At 44.6% G+C, this 17,685-nt stretch overlaps 2 protein-coding genes across 9 annotated transcripts in view; both read right to left on the bottom strand.

Annotated features, from left to right (window-relative positions):
- Positions 1 to 1,380: 1,380 nt before the first annotated feature.
- Positions 1,381 to 13,676, bottom strand: PRKAB2 (protein kinase AMP-activated non-catalytic subunit beta 2). 2 transcript variants are annotated; one of them, XM_033093130.1, is made up of 8 exons: positions 13,341 to 13,676; positions 12,456 to 12,636; positions 8,602 to 8,768; positions 7,720 to 7,813; positions 7,370 to 7,490; positions 5,964 to 6,097; positions 5,195 to 5,263; positions 1,381 to 3,259 (listed from the first exon to the last, which is right to left on the bottom strand). In XM_033093130.1, the coding sequence occupies exons 2-8, from the start codon at positions 12,609 to 12,611 to the stop codon at positions 3,182 to 3,184; spliced, it is 819 nt and encodes a 272-aa protein (XP_032949021.1). In that variant the 5' UTR covers positions 12,612 to 12,636; positions 13,341 to 13,676; the 3' UTR covers positions 1,381 to 3,181. The 2 variants fall into 2 exon arrangements, with proteins under 2 accessions (XP_032949021.1, XP_032949020.1); XM_033093129.1 differs by lacking the exon at positions 13,341 to 13,676 and adding an exon at positions 12,879 to 13,008.
- A 1,905-nt stretch (positions 13,677 to 15,581) lies between these two features.
- The window catches only part of FMO5 (flavin containing dimethylaniline monoxygenase 5), a 71,957-nt gene continuing 69,853 nt past the window's right edge, over positions 15,582 to 17,685 (bottom strand). For all 7 annotated transcript variants that reach the window (XM_033093124.1, XM_033093125.1, XM_033093123.1 and 4 more), the window contains one exon: positions 15,582 to 16,143. In XM_033093124.1, coding sequence (XP_032949015.1) covers positions 15,798 to 16,143 — 346 coding nt within the window. In that variant the 3' untranslated portion in view covers positions 15,582 to 15,797. The remainder of the gene's footprint in view (positions 16,144 to 17,685) is intronic.

Raw genomic sequence — 17,685 nt, forward strand, 5'->3', positions numbered from 1 at the left:
TATTTCCCCAGGTAAAAGCAGGGGATTCTATCATTAATATGTCTCTTTTATTTATATGCCAGATTAATATAAGCCCAGTCTGGAGGTAACGCTTCTTTCCAAACTTCCTTTTAGCAGCACACACAGAGTGCCAACACCTTTCAGAGGTTTTCTCTCAGATCCATTTGGTCTACAAGAGACTAGAAATAACGGGAGGGAAGGGAGTGGGCCGGGGTTTACAGGATCCTCTCATAAACTGCTCTTGGATTCTCCTTCTATAGATTTCTCTACCATACAAGTATTGTTTTCAAAAGCCAACACTATTGAGGCCAGGGGTGCTGCCTTCAGTGATTAGATCGCATTCACCTCGAAGCTGAAAGCAGCGAATCACCACGACACACAAGTTTTCCCGACCAGCATGATGACTAACACTCATTTTCGGTAATGTTTGACTTGAGACCCTGGTAAAGTCTGTCTGGCAAATCAAGTTAAAGCAGAATTTAGAAGAAAGAGTAGAGAATAGGAACAAGAGACAAAGGGAAAACGGTTTATACAGGAAATTCTGTACAGTGAGATCCAAGGACACCAGTATGTCTGATTCAATTTTTTTTTTTTCTAAAGTATTTTCAGTTCTGAGTTACTCAAGTCTTTATTTTCCTAGTATTACTCCTCAACTCAGTCATTCTTTCCTTCTTTTTCCTACAACCCCCAAACCAGGATGCAGTTCTTTCAGATTGGCCCTCCCCAGAGCTATTTTCTTACTCATCTGACTCGGTGAAACTCCTACAGACAAAAAAAGGGGGAGGGGAGATAAAATTTTTTTTCCTTGCCTTTATTCAGTTTTAAAATCTGCCAAATTCTACAGAAAATAAACTATTCTTTTTAACCAACATAAAAGAACGACTGAGTTGTACTTGGGCTGCCTTCCTCCCTCCCTACCTTCTAGAAGTTTCTTGGGGATAGACAGAGTGATAGGGCTTCTCAGGGCCTTGGGATATAATCACAGAATGAGTGAGTCATCCCCCAGTTCTCTTACCAGATCCTTCCATACCAGCCAATAGGCTCCCAGGTCACATCAGGCTGAGAGATTACCTCGGAACTTGGGAAACTGACACGCTCTGCACATTTCCAGATTAGACAGATGCAAAGGTCACCAGCCCCAAAACCTACTGTCTTTGGAGCCAGACCCAATTCAGAGAAGCTTTTAGCCTGAGGCTTTTCCTGCCCCACTTTACTGATACACCTGTGTGGAGCAAAAATTTTAATACATGAACACATAGGCAATTACATTTCAGTACTATTGACAAGAAATGTATGACAAAATCCTTCCTGTAACAACCAAGATTCTGAGTCCTCCTAAGTGGCCCACTTACTAATGGGTATTGGAAAAAACAAAACTGAATACAATGTAGATTCTGAGAGTTGGTTACAATAGGATTTGGCCTAGATTTTTTAAAATGGCACACCATTCAAACAAGTGGTTGGGACCATAAAAGTTCTCCACAAACGCCTTTGCTGCAGGCGGTGGCCTTGAGTGGCTAACATGGTATTTACTCTCAGCGATTCACCCCCAGAGCACTTAGCAATTTGATTCTCAGCAAAACAACAACCCCACATATTCTACTGCCTCACCCCCAAGGTCTAAGAAGTCTACCTACCCGAAGACCACTGTGTTGTCAGCTTTGGGGAAGGCAGGAGGCAGCTCAACTGACCTGTGGGTGCCCTTTCAGTGTGGCTGGGCCCGTCTTAGTAGCGAAGGAGTCTCTCAAGCATCAAGTTTGGCCGCCTTCGGTATTGAATGTTTGACTTGCATTTATCTGTAATGGAAGAGCCACAGATACTTGGAAAAGACTATTTTCTCTCAGAACCCCAGGAGTGATGGCACAGCTACTTCTCATTCCACAAATGGAAATTGACCCCACTTTATCATCACTTTCTTTTTTGAAAAGAGGCAAATAAAATGATCCTGTTAGCACTTAGTGCGGGGCAGCGACACTTTCCATGATTGGGAAGCCCAACAGCACTTTCTTGCTTCCTGGCCTAAGGAATCTTCAAGAGGAGGGAACCTTCCAGGTGCATGAAATGAGCCTGAGGAAATCTGCGTCCAGAGCAGTGTTTAGTGTAACAACAGGGACTGGGTCAGCCCCCTTCATGTAAGATTGCAGAGGGCCAGACAAGAGCACATGGTCCTGGGAACCATTTATCAAGAGCCTGAAGTTCTCCTGGACAGTCCCGGAAGACCAGTGAAAAGGCATTTTATAATTCCTTAGGACAAAAGACATGAAAGTTTTCCTTGGTTCCAGTCCCACCTTCAAAGCATCTGTGAAAGAAAATAAGGCGACAGGGCCAGGCCCGGTGGGAAAGCCCACGGGAATGGGCCAGGACAGCCTGAGCAGTCAAACCAAACCCAAGCAGACCCACACTCCTGCCTTCTTACAGTGCCGAGCCGTGTTTTCCTTACAACTTAAAACAAGCAGTAACAAGGTGGCCTGGGCCGGTGCTGGCCTAAAAAGGAGACTTTCTGGCAGCCTTAGTGTCTGAGGTGGGACAGGTCTCACACAGCCTTGGAAAGGAGTCACTTACCCAAGGAGTTTTGTGTCAGGGAAGGGTCAGGTGTGGGATCTGACGGAGGATATCAAAGCAAGAATATGAAATGTGAGGACGAAGGGGCGTCTGGTATCATATAAGAAAACACAGATCGTGCCACAGACCCTGGGAATACAGAAAACCCATGCAAGAAAAGCTGCTCCGGCAGGGAGGCAGCTGTGAGTAGGGCAGGCGTCTGGCACACGTCCATCCCTTGGAGAGCCAAGGTGGCAGTGCCAGGCTCTCTACCATCAAGGATCCTGAGAGTTTGCTCTTCATTCATTTTAGGGAAAAAGCTTCCTCTAATGGGTGGTTCTTCTTGCAGCTCCCCAAACGGGTCTTGGGGAGTCCCCACAGGCAGAGGCTACATCTAGCTAGCAGGCTTCCATTAACCTTCTTCTCTTAGGTAGATATATGCGTAATTTTTTTTTCTTAAATTCCAAGAATTCGTAAAGCTCTCATCTTGAACAAATGCAAAAGCAGAGTGTCCTACTCAGGCCCTGAAACACACACATCAGCCTCAAAGCAAATCAGCTTTCCAGTCTCAGGTGAGACTGGTCCAGTCCAGAAGGGCAAGGGAGATGCTTCTGAATCCTGGAGGCAGGAAGGGATCCCTTCAGATGGGCTTGTACAGCAGAGTAGTGACATACTTCTTCTTGTAGCGATGGGTTGCACTAAGGACCATCACACTGTCCTGCAAGGGGAAGAGACACACACAGCTAATTCATTAGTTCAGGCAGGTCCCCCCAGCCGCTGGCTCTCCGCAGTGGCTCATTTTTAAGAGACACGATTTGGTATCATAGGAGGTTGGTTTTGGAGTCAAGTCAACTTACGTTCCAATCCTGATTCCTACTGTTACTCTGTTTGTGGCCTTGAATAATCTGCTTGATGTCTCTAAGTCTTTTTTCTCATCATCATCATTACAAAGGAGCACACTCACCAGTAAGGTGGCTGTGATGATTAGAATATTTGGCATAGTACCTGATAGAATGTAGGTGCTGAAGAAATATTAGTCTCCTACCTCGTGTCCTTCCCACTTCAAATTTGAACACTGGGCTTAAAACTAGCAAAGAAAAAAATAAATATCTTGCCATCCATTTCTAGAAGAAAGTCTTAAATGCCATGAGAAGAAAGGGCAGGGATCCTTTAAAAAAAAGATTTCCAAGCCTTGAAGCAGGTCTAATTCCCATTTAATGCCAGGGATGAACTTAAAAAAGTCCTCTGTGATCAAATGGGGACTCAGGAATCCCCCTCTCTCCTTGAACAAAGCAGACCCCCAAATCCTCCTTGGAAAGAATCTCAATCCAATGGATCAAGGCCAAGCTGAATCACAATATGAAAGACCTTGACCTGGGTCAGAACCAGTGTGGATAGCCGGTTACAAGAGGCAAAAGTCGGTCAGATCCCAAAGAACCTGAGCAAGTGCAGTCGAGAAGACAGTGTATCTTCCTGGTTTCTCCTGGGCTGTATTATCCACAGCGAATGCTTTTCAGATTAACATTCTGGGACCAGTGTATGCTGATCACAGCCTAAATATGACAGAAGCAAGGTGAGGAAAAAGTTCAACCCCAGGAAGGCTTCAGTAGAAATGAGGAGGAGGTAAAGAAAGACCTATGTGGAAAAACCTGGTACAGCAGTCTCTAGGAGAGAGCATGGAATGAAGGTAGGAAGACTGAGCTTCAGTCCTCTCTCTGGTACTTATTGGCAATTTGACCTTCTCTGAGTCTTAAGTTTCTTTATCTATAAAACGGGTTAAAATCATACTTACCTCACAAGGTCATAGAAAATGAAATTCAGGGATACATAAAGTACCATATCATCTGTTAAAGAAGTTCTTATCCATGATTTCTCTAATCTGGGTGCACATCTAAGAAATATAAGCAGCTTAAAAAGATGACTGGGGCCCGTCCTGCATGCACTTCTTCAGCAGCCCTGGGGATAAAGCCTCTGAATTTGTACTTTGCCAAACTTCCCAGGAGATTCTGATGGTGATCAGCCCAGTTTGGTAACCGCATAGCTGTGTCCAACTTTATTCCAAAAGCCACACTACAGAGACACAACTAGACTGAGAGGGTATTTTCAACTTGGCCGCTAAAGCAGCAGAGAAATCAAGAGTTGGAGGGGACAGGGCAAATCTGGTCACATTTCTCTTTGTGACCGGAACACATGTATGGGAGAGATGCAACCACTTGGGTAAATATGACTGAGGCACTCAAAAGTAGCTCGCGGCCACCTTTAAAAAATGGGGTCCTGAATACCACATTCAAGCATTCTTTGAACAGGAAGCTAAACTTGCTTTTTCTGCAAATGAAATCCTAGTGCTGTGAACTCAAACTTAATTAAATAGGCGGTATAAAGGTTATAGCTATCTAAAAGAAACCAGGGACCAAAAAAAGTCCATTCTATCACAGTAATTCCACTAGCCAGAACACAGATATACCAAGATTTTAGGGAAAAAACCGTAATAAGAAACTACCCAGTAGTTAAAAAAACTTCTCCTATAATTTGACCAGCTACAGCTTCAGTGAAATAGCAGAGCAAGTAACCACTGGAGGGGTGGGGGTGGGGCATGTGTCACCCTTCCCTCCCAGTTTGGGGAGCTCTGTGAAGAGCCAGGCCCACCACTTACCTTAATGGACAATGCGTACAGATGGTTCAGCATAACGTGATTGGGTTCGGGGAGCAAGGCTGGGTCACACTAAGAGAAAAAAAAAAAATCACTGAATGGGGTTAAATGCAGTTTTAAACAAAACCATTTACTCTTCCTCAGAGCCCTTTGGGATTGTTGAGAAACTCTAAATTAGAATGTCTTATTTCTTTTAAATAATGTACTCACTCTTGTGTGTATATATCAATAATACATTCTCACTACAGAAAACGAGGAAAATTCTGAGTCCAGGGCAGAAACGCTAGCCTCTGCATCTATTCATCTTCCTAAGTAGAGCGAAGATAAAAATCTTCCCCGCAATACATATAGAAGATTCATGTTAAGATACAAAAATAATCTTAGTGGAAATCAAGTGAATTGACTAGAGATGTAAATTATGTGCACCCCACCCTCCCTACACACACAAAAAACCCCTTATAGTTCTTTTGTATATCCCCAAATGATAAATACTCCTTTTCTTGTGTTGGAATAGAAGTCCCAGGAATTGGTTCTAGTAATCCATAGCTCCAGACCTGACTTATTAGGACCAGAAGACAACTATGAATTTTGATATCAGAACCTGGAAAGGCACAATTCAGCCCTGGGAAAGGAATCTGTAATGCTACTGATACGTATACGATTTATACTCTCAACACATCTTTGTAATAATCCAAATCTAGAAATCCTAAACTTTGGCTCAGATGGTCCTAGTGACCCCCTGATGCCCCAGCATTGCTTTCAGGATACTCACAGAAATATTAGTGTCCTTGTTAAGAATAACTTGGAGAAGGTGAGGAGGCAAGATGGGTGGGGATTTGAATCTCTCCTCGGATCGGAACACATACATTTCTTGACCGTAAGGCCCTGGGGGTGAGCTGGAAAGGTCTGGAAGATATTTATCCAAATGTAAGGGAAAGTTGGATAACTAGTAAAAATGCATGAAAAAATTAATTTAATTAATTACAAATTAATACATGGCAGCTAATATTAAATCGTGGACCATAAACTTGTGGCCTGTTGGATCTACCACTGTAAGGCAGCCAAAGAAAAAGTCTGAGTCACTCTAAACATAAAGCATGAAGTTCCTCAACATGGTGTGGAGGACAGAGGAGATGAGGGGTAGAAGACATAGGTTTAGGGCAGAGCTCTCCGTTTATCAGCTGTAGGACCTGGGACAAATCCCTTCCCCTAAGGTCCTTTTCCTCATTCATAAAATGAAAATCATCTCTGCCCTAATTCACAATGTTTTTATAGGACTCAAGTGAGGTAACAGATGTGACAATGCCCTGTGAACTGTTAAACAATATGGAAAGATTAGATTTCTTCTCTTTCCCATCCAAGCAATAGACAACAAGGTTATAAACTCTAAGACTACTGACATTACAATGATTGCAACAATGAGAACAAATTTACTAACAAGGTAGTAGTCACTAGGGAAATGCAAATCAAAACCACAATAAGATAGCACTTCACACTCATTAAAATGGCGATAATAAAAAAGATTGAGGATAACTGTTAGTGAAGATGTGGAGAAATTGGAACCTTTGTACTGTTCCCACTGGGAACGTAAAAAGGAGAATAGTTTGGCAGTTCCTCCGGAAGTTAAACATAAAGTTACCATATGACCCAGAAATTACACTCCTGGGTATATGCCCAAGAGAAATGAAAATATCTGTCCAGACAAAACACAGATGTTTGTAACAGCATTGTTTATAATAGACAAAAAGTGGAAACAATCCAAATGTCCACCAGCTAATGGGTGGATAAACAAAGTCGTCTATCCACACAGTGGAGTTTTATTCACCCATGAAAAGGAATGCAGTACTGATACATGTAACAACATGAATCCTGAATACATGGTAAGTGAAAGAAGCTAGACACAAAAGACCACATATCGTATGATCCCATTTATGGATTTGCCTATTTGGGACATAATAGACAAATCCATAGAGACACAAAGTAAATTTGTGGTTGCCAGGGTCTAAGATTTTATTTGTCTCAGGGAGGGAGGGGACCTAAATGTTTACAGAAGAAACATCTATAAATAAAATTCAGAAGATCCCTGAGAAAATGAAAAAACAAACGAAAACCACTCTTGGGAAGGAACATGCATTATAAGAAAAACACAGCAAGAAAGAGCGCATACTCCAAAGTTACCTCGACAAGATGTCTCCGAGCTTTCCATGGAATCTAAATTTAAAGCATCAAACACCTCAAAATCAGATTTCTTGACGTGGATCAAGTTGTTAATCGTACCAAGCTGACTGGTAACCACAGGCTGAAACAGTGAATAGAAAAAAATGCATGAGTCCCGGTTTCAAATGGATCTCTTCCGCCCAACTCTCCTCTTCTTAAAAAACGATCGTACACGCCCCGTTCGTCTTTTATCAAGAAAGAAATCCCCCAGTGGAGGAGAGCTGCTGTCCATCAGTCCTGACAGCACTGACGTCTGACACCAATGGGAAGAAGAGCTCAAAGGAGACCGTTACGAGAGATCAAGGTCTCACCTCTGATGGATCATGAACCCACTGTCCATCCACGAAGAACTTGTACTGGTGCTCTCCCTCGGGGAGGTCCAGGATGGCCACAAAGTCATTATGGCTACAGAAGAAAACAAAGGGAAACAGGGCACATGCCTATTAGAAGACAGAATATGAAGGTAAAAACCATGAGGCAATCCCAGTATCATAGCCGTTATCTGCCACACTGCGAAGCGGCTGTACCCCCGGACTGACAATCATTCACAAACACCAGCTCCTTTCCTGTATCATGTTGAGCATGTATTTGCCAGTCCCTCCCAATTACCTTAGTTCCTAACTAATATCTGGAAAAGAATAATGAAGACCTTACCTTAATCCCACAAAATGGTTCACCTTAGTACAACTATTTTGCTTCAGCAGAACACATCCCTCCCGAGTGGAAATACGAAAGCGGTAGATTCAGGATACAGACGTGGCTCGAGGTACCCTTTCCACATGTTGCTGATCATTTTATGGAAAATTACCTACTGACAGGTAGGCCTTTCTGATCACCTGTTTAGTAATTCATTAGTGCTCTGCAAGCAACAAGTAACATTACTGCCTAGAACTTCACGATGTGTTTGGTTTTAGTGCGGAAGTCAGAGCAGCTGGACTCAGCCAGTTACAGAAGACTTCCCACAAGCATACAAAGGACTTGTATTAACACAGTCCTAGAGAATGTGACATTAAGTCCCTCTGAGGCAGTCATATTCTAACTGGTAAAACATCTCTGACTTGCTATCAGGCACGGGTGTAGCCTCGGGTCACAGAAAATGTTGCATCATAGACTCCCTAGCAGGTGGAAGGGAGTCGTTCAGCCGGGCCCCTACTCCTGGGCTCTGTAGACTCAACCAAGACACTTGTGTTCACCTCTTAATCAGTGGGATCTTGGCGCTCCAGTTGTTGAAGGACCCAGAGATGAAGACCTCCTTGCCTCCTTCAGACCAGCGGATCACAGTGGGCCGGGCCTGCTGTGTAGGCTTCACCGAATCATCCAGATCCTGCTGCCAGGATACAAACTCTTTGTCCCCAGGGAGCTATAAGAAGAATCAGGTCATCCTTCAGTTGTGACCCAGGAATTCTTACAAGGTCACTCTCCTCCCTAGGGCAAGGAGGGGTGCTAGGTTTCTGCTAAGGATCAGTGAACCCTGAAATTAGCAACTAAATCAGGTCTTGAACAAACTATAGAAAAAGAATTCATCTGGGACCAAAATGGTCAAATGGCTTGTGCTCAAGGGCTGTTCAAATCCACGCCTAATTTCCAGGTCTACATATATCACTCACCCTTTCAGCGTCTTAAGATCTCCCTTTGGGGGAAAAAAAAAAAGAAGCATACTCCCTATTACCAGATTAACTCACAGGCAGGCAATTATGATATGCTTCTCGGTGCCTCTTCAAAGGAAACAATATGAAAACAAAGTATGGTTCTATAAAAAATAATTAAGTTGGACTTGTATTTTTCACATGCAAATATGTACAGCTCTCAATTATCAGTCGTAATGGAACTTAGAAATACTGAAATTCATAAGTAATTCAAAAACTCCATTATAGCTGATAGGTTCCAAAAGACTAAAAACATAAAAACCCAATCACTGGTTTCTTAAATTGTGAGAAGTGGTTTATGAAATCTTACTTGCTCAACTATGTCAGGTTTATAGTAATTATTTTAGGTGTAGGAATGAAAATTCTGGAGCCTCAGGGAACATCAGCTCCCTTTAATACAAGCAGTTCCAGTATCAAATGAGGTCTGTAGGATTCTGAAAAAAATTGATTCCTTATTTAGTTTCTTTTCATTACCGTGTTGGGAAAATTTCCCAGGGCTGAGAGACTGAAGAGAGGCTGACAACTCCATCATTGCATCAGGAGTTTATTAATGGAACTCAGATATGAGGCATGTGTGTTGGGCGTTGGCAAGACACCGTGGGTACGCGCCGCATCCTGTTGCAGGAACTAAGGAATTATATAGAACAGGAGTGGATGGATAGAAGTACTGGGGGTGTGAGCCGGCCCAGATTAGGGGGAAATGGGCCTGGGTAAGCCCTAGGGGACGGGTCGAGGGGATTTACAGGAAGCAATCTCCATTCTGGCCATCATCTAGCTGGATCTAGCTTGAGGTTCAGGCAGAGGTCATGTCTTGAAACAGTCTCTTCTTCACATGCCATCCTTTAGAACATGAGCTGGCAAACTATGGCCAGTGAGCCAGATGCTTTTGTCAAGTTTTATTGGGAAAGAGCCAAGCTCATTCATTTACTTTTTGATCTACAGCTGCTTTCATGTTACAGAGGCAGAGCTGAGTAGTTGTGACACAGACTATATGATCCGCTAGTCTAAAATATTTACTGTTTGGCCCTTTACAGAAGAAGTTTGCTGATCTCCACTCTACATTGGCTTCAGTGACTTTGATAAATAGGTAAATAAGACTGTACAGTATCAAATCAAAAGATTACCAAATAAAATAGTGTGGGTTAAATAAAAATTAAAAGGACTAGCTTATTCGTTTGGGTTTTATTTTCAAAATGGCTGGGGTAGTCTACCTTCCATACTGTCTCTCGATAATCCTCAAAACTGCACTATGAGAAACCAGCATAAGCTGAAGCAAACCGAGACAGAGAATTGAAGGGACTTTGACATTATATAAGGAAGTGGCTTAAGAGAAAGCCTCGATTTCCATATTGTTCAAGCAATGCACTCTTGATTCAGATATATGGCCTGGCAATCTTTTTTAAAAATCTGACCAGATAATAATGCTGTGATATAGTGGAATAAAGAAAGAAAAACTAATCTTTAGAGATCTGTCCTAAAGTATTTACAGGTAAAATAATCTTTGATAAGCCAGTATTTTGCTTCAAAATAATTGGTGGGGGGAGTGGATTGGGGTAAAGATGATGTCATTTCGTTCACAATTTGATCATTGTTTACGTTGGTATTTGGGACTTCAGTACACTGTTTTCCTGGTTTGAAACATGGAAAATGTTTCCTTTTATCCATAAAGTGTTTAAGCAAATTTCAGGTGATTTTAATGTGCAAATTGGACTGGGAACAGAAGAAGGTGGCCCCACTGCCAGTTACTTTTATGATTTAGGATTTCCGGTTTAGAATTTGAAAGCTACAAACTATTAATATGCCTAGTTTGGAAGAAAGCCCTTCCACATGTGACATTTCTGTGGTCGGCATGCGGGCAGATGACTAGCAGAAAGGCTGTTTATGTCAAGTTAAATAGTCAGCAAAATCATTCGGAAAAGAGAAAATTCGAACTACAGTTTGAGATGTTTAAGTGAAACATTGATATTGAAGTAAAGACAGTAGGAAGGTTGAGAACTGTAAAATTTTAGATTTGGAAGAGACCTTAGGAACAATCAGAAATAGTTTTCTGATTTCACAAATGGCAAGACTGAGGTAAGGCAAAGAATCATCCCAAATAGGTTCCATTTCCAATAAAGCAATCTGGCTTGTATTCAGTACACCACTTACTGCAGTCACAGTTTGACAAATACACTGTCCTTAAATCCTGAGTCATCAGTGTAGGAAAAGGGGGAAAATGCAGTGAGGGAGGTCACCTTGAGAAAGCCCTGAAGAAGTACTGGGTGGGTGGACAGCCCTCATGATGAGGAAGACGTCCTGAAGTGGGAGGAGAAAGGAAGGGAGAAGAAACCCCAAGAAATGGTCCTTTTGATCACTCTCACTTCTGATTATGTTCTCAGTCGAGATCCAAGAAAATAAACAACCAAATTCCATGAGCTGCCAACGTGGCAAATCATGCTCCATTTACTTCGTGGGAAGGCATAGGGGACATCAAACATACTCGTCTCCTCAATCTCTCCGTTTTTCTAATTCATCCCAGTCAGCCTTAACGTACTTAATGCTGTAGCTCTAAAAGTGATAAGAAAAGCATTTGGGTGGTAATCACAGTGCTGTCAGCTCAGTTTGCCCTTTCTACAGAGTGCCCACAAGTTGCCACTCCGCTCAGAGTCCTTGGACGCCAGCACAAGGTCTTTGGGGCAGCGTGGGTTGTCCCGCTTTCAGCCCTGGTGACATACTGAGGTACTACTGGCTACTGGAGAAATCCTGGAATGATTTGTTCTGCCACTTGAGCAGCTGGGCACGAAAGAAGCACAACCTCAGCACCACAGCTATAAAGTATGGGACAAAAACTGAGCAGCGATGTCCTTTATGGATGTACAAGACTAGGAGGAAGTATTCAAATAAGCAAGTGATTGTTCCTCACAGTCAAGACCAAGGTGAAGACGGTCAGAAGTGCTGAGCTCCTACAAGGGCAAAAATGATACTGACACAGAGAGAAAAAAGAACCTCATTTACCCACCTCAGGGCAAATGTGAGAAACCACCAGCTATGGGCGGCAACTCAGGAAACCTCTAAAGTTTTCCGGCAGCGCTGACACTACAAATTCATCAGTACGGTAGAAGAGGGCACCGTGCCTGTCAGGAGAACCAAAGATTGGGAGGCGAGGTGGGGGGCTGGCATCCTGCTATCCTCTTAAAAATGTGTCCAACAGATTAATCGGCAAACAAGAACCCCGCTTCCGCCCTATTTTGAGGCAGTACCGCGAGAGGAATTACCATCCAACATCTCCGTCCCCCCCAAATCCCTTTAATTCAAAAAGTCATCACCCAGATCAGCGTGGTAAGAATTAAGAAAGTGAGGAGGCGCCCTGACGCCCCGCCCACTGCAGCATCGCCACCCACGGGGGGCGAAGGGACGCCCACCTTGGAGTCCTGCAGACTGAAGACGCTGGGGTCGTCCGTGCTGCCCACCATGATCTTGTGCTCCTTGCCCGGGCCATGGCCGCCGGTGCCCTCAGCGCGTGCTGCCTTGGCGCCGTGGCGCTCCCCGGCCACCCGGTCGCTGGTGGTGTTTCCCATGGCTGCAGCTCGTGTCGGGGGCCACCTGCCGTGGGGAAAAGCACCGTGCGAGGAACACCCCTGCGGCCACGTCAGGGGCGCGCGCAGCCCCACCCCTGCGCCTGGGGACACGGGCAACGGAATCCCCGCCGCAGGGAAGCCGTGCCCGTGGGTGCCCTCCCTCCCCGGCCTCCAGGAGCGCCCCGAACCCCCTCCCTGCCCGCTGCTCAGGAAACCCGCTTTCGGGAACTCCCCTGCATCCCAGCGCTCACGCCCCCACCCCATCACCTCCTGAGACGCGCTCCCTCCTCCCCGGGCCACAGGCGCGATGGATGCTCTGCGGCTAAGGCCACCAATAAAGTTATTGAAATTGAAGCCACGCGCGGAGCTAGGGAGCCGGGTTTCCTCCTAAAATGGCTACAAGGCCGGCTGTGCGGTCCCGCCCCGCGCGCCTTCCCTGCGGCCCCGCCGCGCAGCTGCCCGGCCCGCCGGCCTCTCTAGCCGCCGCCGCCTCCATGGTAGGCGGTCGTGGGCGGCCTTCCGTGCTCGGCGGGGGCTCCCGCCCGTCCGCTGGGGACTGGCTGCACCCGGACAGCCCGCCCGGCGACACTGCACCGGGCAACGTCAGTGCGCGGAGCTCCCGGGCCTGCCGCGCGGATCACACGGTTCCCGAATGACATTGGGGACCGCCAGCCAGGCACCGGTGCTCTGTACCCCGAGGAGCGGGGTTTTCTTCTCGGGCCCCCTCACCTGGGCTCAGCTTCGCCAAAACATTTTCTGGACAGCGTCTTTGTGGCAGTCGCCCCGGAGAGGTGGTGTCCGGGGGGGATAGGAAAACGGACTTTCCACTGACGCAGAAGGATTGGTCCAGGCTAAAATTAAGTGGTGTAGGGAGCTGTCAGCCGCGACTGGGGCCCCAGGGAAGATGGAGTGGTTACGAAATAAACCTTGATAAATTAGTAAAATGTTACTCTGAAGAGGAGAAAGCTATTCTAAGAAATGGCATATCAATTAACGAACCCGGAAGAAATGAAATTCAAGAAAGAGTGCAGGAACAAAAACATCAGAAGGAACTCTGAGGGCAGAAAAGGGGGAAGACAGACCTGGGTTTGGGACAAATCCCAGCTTTTACTGATGATTAATGGAACTTTACCAGTTAGTGGCATTTACCAATTCTTACTTTGTGTTACGATTCTATGTCTCATTCCCTCCACGAAATCCTTGGCACTCAACGTGTGTTTCAGGGACTGGCAGCACAGGCATCACCTGGGAACTTGTTAGAAGTGCAAAACCTGGCCCCATCCTACAGAATAAGAATCTGCACTTTACAAGGTCCTCAGAGGAAGGTGTGTGCCTGGTAAAGTGTAAGAAGCACTGCGTTGACACTGGCAGAGAGGACTCCATTTGATTCCTCTTCGTATTCTGTATGCACCTTGGACAGAGTGAACTTTAATACACATTTGCGGACTGAAGGGTACGTGAATACTGATTATTATATTTCTCACAAGAATGCCACTTAGGCTTAAACACAGCCGGTGATGGCGAACTCCATCAAAGCCACCCTTCCGGAATGAGCCACTCTATTTATTGAAAAGTTCATTATTATATTAAGTTGAAAACCCACCCACTTAAGTCCAACAAATCCACTCCTTCCCCTTTGATCTATGCTCAGCCCCAAATAAACTGTTGTTTTCTGGCTCTTAACCAAAGACAGTTTGCAGACTAAAAACAGAATCTTGACTGTCTGGTTACTTCCTTTTGGTGAACTCCCTGCCCTCCCCAATTCCTGTCATTCTTTCCATAGGACTCTGAATCAAGGCCTTTGAAGGAATAACACATTAAACCTTAACTAATGTACTATTCAGCTTTCTAACTCCAGGTTGGTCTCTCCGGGCCAAATAATATGTCTCTGGTACATATTTCCTTACAGTAGTCAAATCACCAGGGGAGAAGCATACACAATATATATTAGCCAATGGAAAACTTGTTAGGAAGAGAAACTATTTTTGTAAAACTAAATAGAAATGATTTTTGGATTATCTGATTTGGGGGTGGGAAACAAAAAACTTTCATGGCCAATAGCTTTTCTGAAAGAAACCGTTTATTGAACCAGATGCCAGCCAGAAAAGGACAGGGTCCTGGTGCGCGCTGTCTGCACCAGCAGCGGCAGGGCTACGCACTTCTGGCATTGACGGATCCTTCATATCTCGGGTTTAGAAAACAAAGACGAAAGTTGTTTTGAAAGAATTGGCACTGGCTATGGATAAAGGGCGTGTGGAAAAAGTGAAGAGGGCCTAGTTCTGGGATAGGTGCATAGTCTGTAAGGAAGAAGCGTTTGTTCTTGAGGACCGGTTGTGGGCAACAGTCTGGAAAGGTCATGCATAGCAAGGTAATGGAGGCACTGGTGGTCACTTGTGCTGGTGGCGGGCTACTGGCTCTTCTCTTTAGATAATTGTGCAATAGCTACCTGGAAGTTAACTCAGAGTTGTAACATTCATTCAGGAATGCGAGCAAGTCTTACGATGATTTTCCCCGCAGTTGTTAACTGATTAACCTCTCTTGTCTCTTTCTTCTACCCTCGGGCCTGCTATAATTTAATTTAGGACTTCTCAGAGTGTTCATTTTCTAGTCAGGGGATTGTCGATGACATTCTTGGACTCTAATAGCACTTGGAAGTCAGTCCACAGTAAACTCTGCGTGTTGCATGTTTAGACATAGGACACAAGTAACTTGATTCTGTAGGAAGGATTGATTGCTTCTCCTTACTACCTACCGAGTTTTTGGGTTTTTTCCTTAAACATAGGAGTGTCTAGGCAAAGAAGCAAGATCTCTTAACCAATGGCATATAATGGTTTCCTTTGCTGTGCAGAACCTTTTTAGTTTGATGTAGTCCCACTTGTTTATTTTTGCTTTTGTTGGCCTTTGTTTTTGGTGTCAAATCCAAAAAATCATCACCAAGACTGATGTCAAGGAATTTATCCCCAATGTTTTCTTCTAGGAGTTTTATGCTTTCAGGTCTTAGATTCGTCTTTAATCCATTTTGAATGAAAAGCTGGGATTTCATTGTAGGGAAAAGAGAAAAGAGGATTAATGCGTTGGAAAGAGAAATAAAAGTAGATTTCTGGGCAATGTGAAGCTAAGAGTTGTCCTGGAGGCATCTCTCGATCCAGCTCCCCAAAGAAAACCGGGGCAACGACAGTGGAACTGCTAAAAATAGGTTATAATTATGGCAAAAAAAACCACAGCGAGCATGAACCAGGCCATCGTTAATGCTGAAATCATGGAACCACTGCTCTTAACTTGTCTGGTCATCATAGGCTTCCTGATACGCTCGTCTATGGTGAGGATGGCTTTTCGGGCTCCATCCCACTTTCCCGGGCCCTGTAGACGATACTGGATTGGAGTGTAGGGTCCCAATAATAACTGTAATGCCAGCTTGGGGTCGGTGAAGGCCAGAGACAGCAGGTTGGGTCTGACGCCCACCAGATCAGCAAGTTCCACCGTGGTATCTATAAAGTCTGTCTGAATGGTGTGGCGTTGGCTCTCCAAATACCTGAAGCAGACAAGACAGGAGCCGTGGCTGTCAACAGTCAGTCAGTCAATCAATCAATCAATCAATCTAGCAGTGCTTTCTGAGTACCTGTTATTGGATCAATATTAGACTAGGAGCCTATGGAAAATAGAGAAGAAAATAAGACTTTGTCCTTTATGACTTTGTAATCTATCGGAGGAAATAGGATAGATACAAATGAAACAGAAGAATATATGACTTTTGGCAAATCATGTGGTTTCAGACTGTTAAATAGAAATGTAGAAGAGGGTAGTTAAAAGAGAGCTTGAAGGATGTGGAAGATATAGATAAACTGAGAACAAAGAGGAATATGTCACAAGTCAGGGGACCATCAGAGTGAAGGAATAAAATAGGAATGAGTGTAAAAATTGCGTATAGAATATCTGTAGGCACCACCTACAGTAGCAGAGGCGTGCTGTGGAAAACAAGGATATATACAGAGACGCAAGGACAGCAGATCCATATCCAGAGGACTTGGATATTATCAGAACGAGAGAACCCACCACAAAATTCTGAAGTTTGGGACCCTCAATTGTTTTATGAGGGCAGTGGTGGTGGGGTCCACAGTGCAGGACTTCCCAATGTTAATTCAGAATCTGGAAAGGAGGGGGTGAGAATGACTTACCCCCCTCCCAATGGAGCCAAATGGAATGACTGATGACACTAAGTATAGATCTGAAGAGCTAACAGGGCTTTTTAGAGGGGAAGAGTGGTAATAGCAATACTTGTGTGGAAGGAGTGGGATTCGGAAAGCTACCTGATAACCTCCTCGTTTTCCTTTCTATTCTGAAAATGAAAGAAAGAACAGCGGGACAGAAAGGTAGTAAGAGGAAAGCCAGGTCAAGTTAATTGAGATTAGAAGGGCTTCCTCGGATTAGGAGAATCCAAAACAGACAGGAAAAGGTGAGCGACTGTAAATTTGAGGTAGAACAGGTGAAATGGAACTGAAAGAAGGTCAAAGAGGAATTTATTGAAATGGAACTACAGTTTAGAAGAAAGAAGATAGGACAGAATTTGAGAGCTCCCCCTTGTGGATGTGATGCCGGCCCAAAGGTTGGTAGGCATGCAGTTACCCTATGGTACTGGGTGAAACGCTGTCCCCGTCATGAAGGTGTCACAAAGATTCAATAAACTCACACGTATAAAACGTTATGTGTAAGTACATAATTAACCCTTCATAAAGGCTCAATGATATCCTTAGGGACAGCTCAGTCTGAAGGTGGCTAGACAAACGTCTGAAGAGAGGGAAAGTTGAAATAGGGTATTTCATTGCCAGGAAAGCAAAGAAAGAAAGCATTCCAGAAGAGAGTGGTTGCAGGAGCAAGGACGGAAGTTACAGTGCAGGGAGCTTAGGAGGGAGAAAAGGCTGAGACTTTAGAGCATATCAGGTAGAATATGGATGCAGAAGTTCGGCAGTGGAAGGAAGGAAAAACTAGGAGAGCACCTGGCAAGGATATCAGGGTGGAATAAAAACGCTCTCCTCCTCCGAGGCAGGGGACAGTTGCGCCAGTACAATCAATTGAA

This window comes from Rhinolophus ferrumequinum, chromosome 22, assembly GCF_004115265.2.
Source record: "Rhinolophus ferrumequinum isolate MPI-CBG mRhiFer1 chromosome 22, mRhiFer1_v1.p, whole genome shotgun sequence".
Classification (NCBI taxonomy): domain Eukaryota; kingdom Metazoa; phylum Chordata; class Mammalia; order Chiroptera; family Rhinolophidae; genus Rhinolophus; species Rhinolophus ferrumequinum.

What these genes read in the sequence shown, in the direction of transcription:
- PRKAB2 (XM_033093130.1), bottom strand. Translation starts at nt 12,611, where the DNA reads ATGGGAAACACCACCAGCGACCGGGTGGCCGGGGAGCGCCACGGCGCC. An exon ending in AAGATCCCACTGATTAAGAG is followed by an intron (nt 7,814 to 8,601) that starts GTGAACACAAGT and finishes TTTCTTCTGTAG; the next exon opens with CCATAATGACTTTGTGGCCA. An exon ending in TGTACGCATTGTCCATTAAG is followed by an intron (nt 3,260 to 5,194) that starts GTAAGTGGTGGG and finishes TTCCCCTTGCAG; the next exon opens with GACAGTGTGATGGTCCTTAG.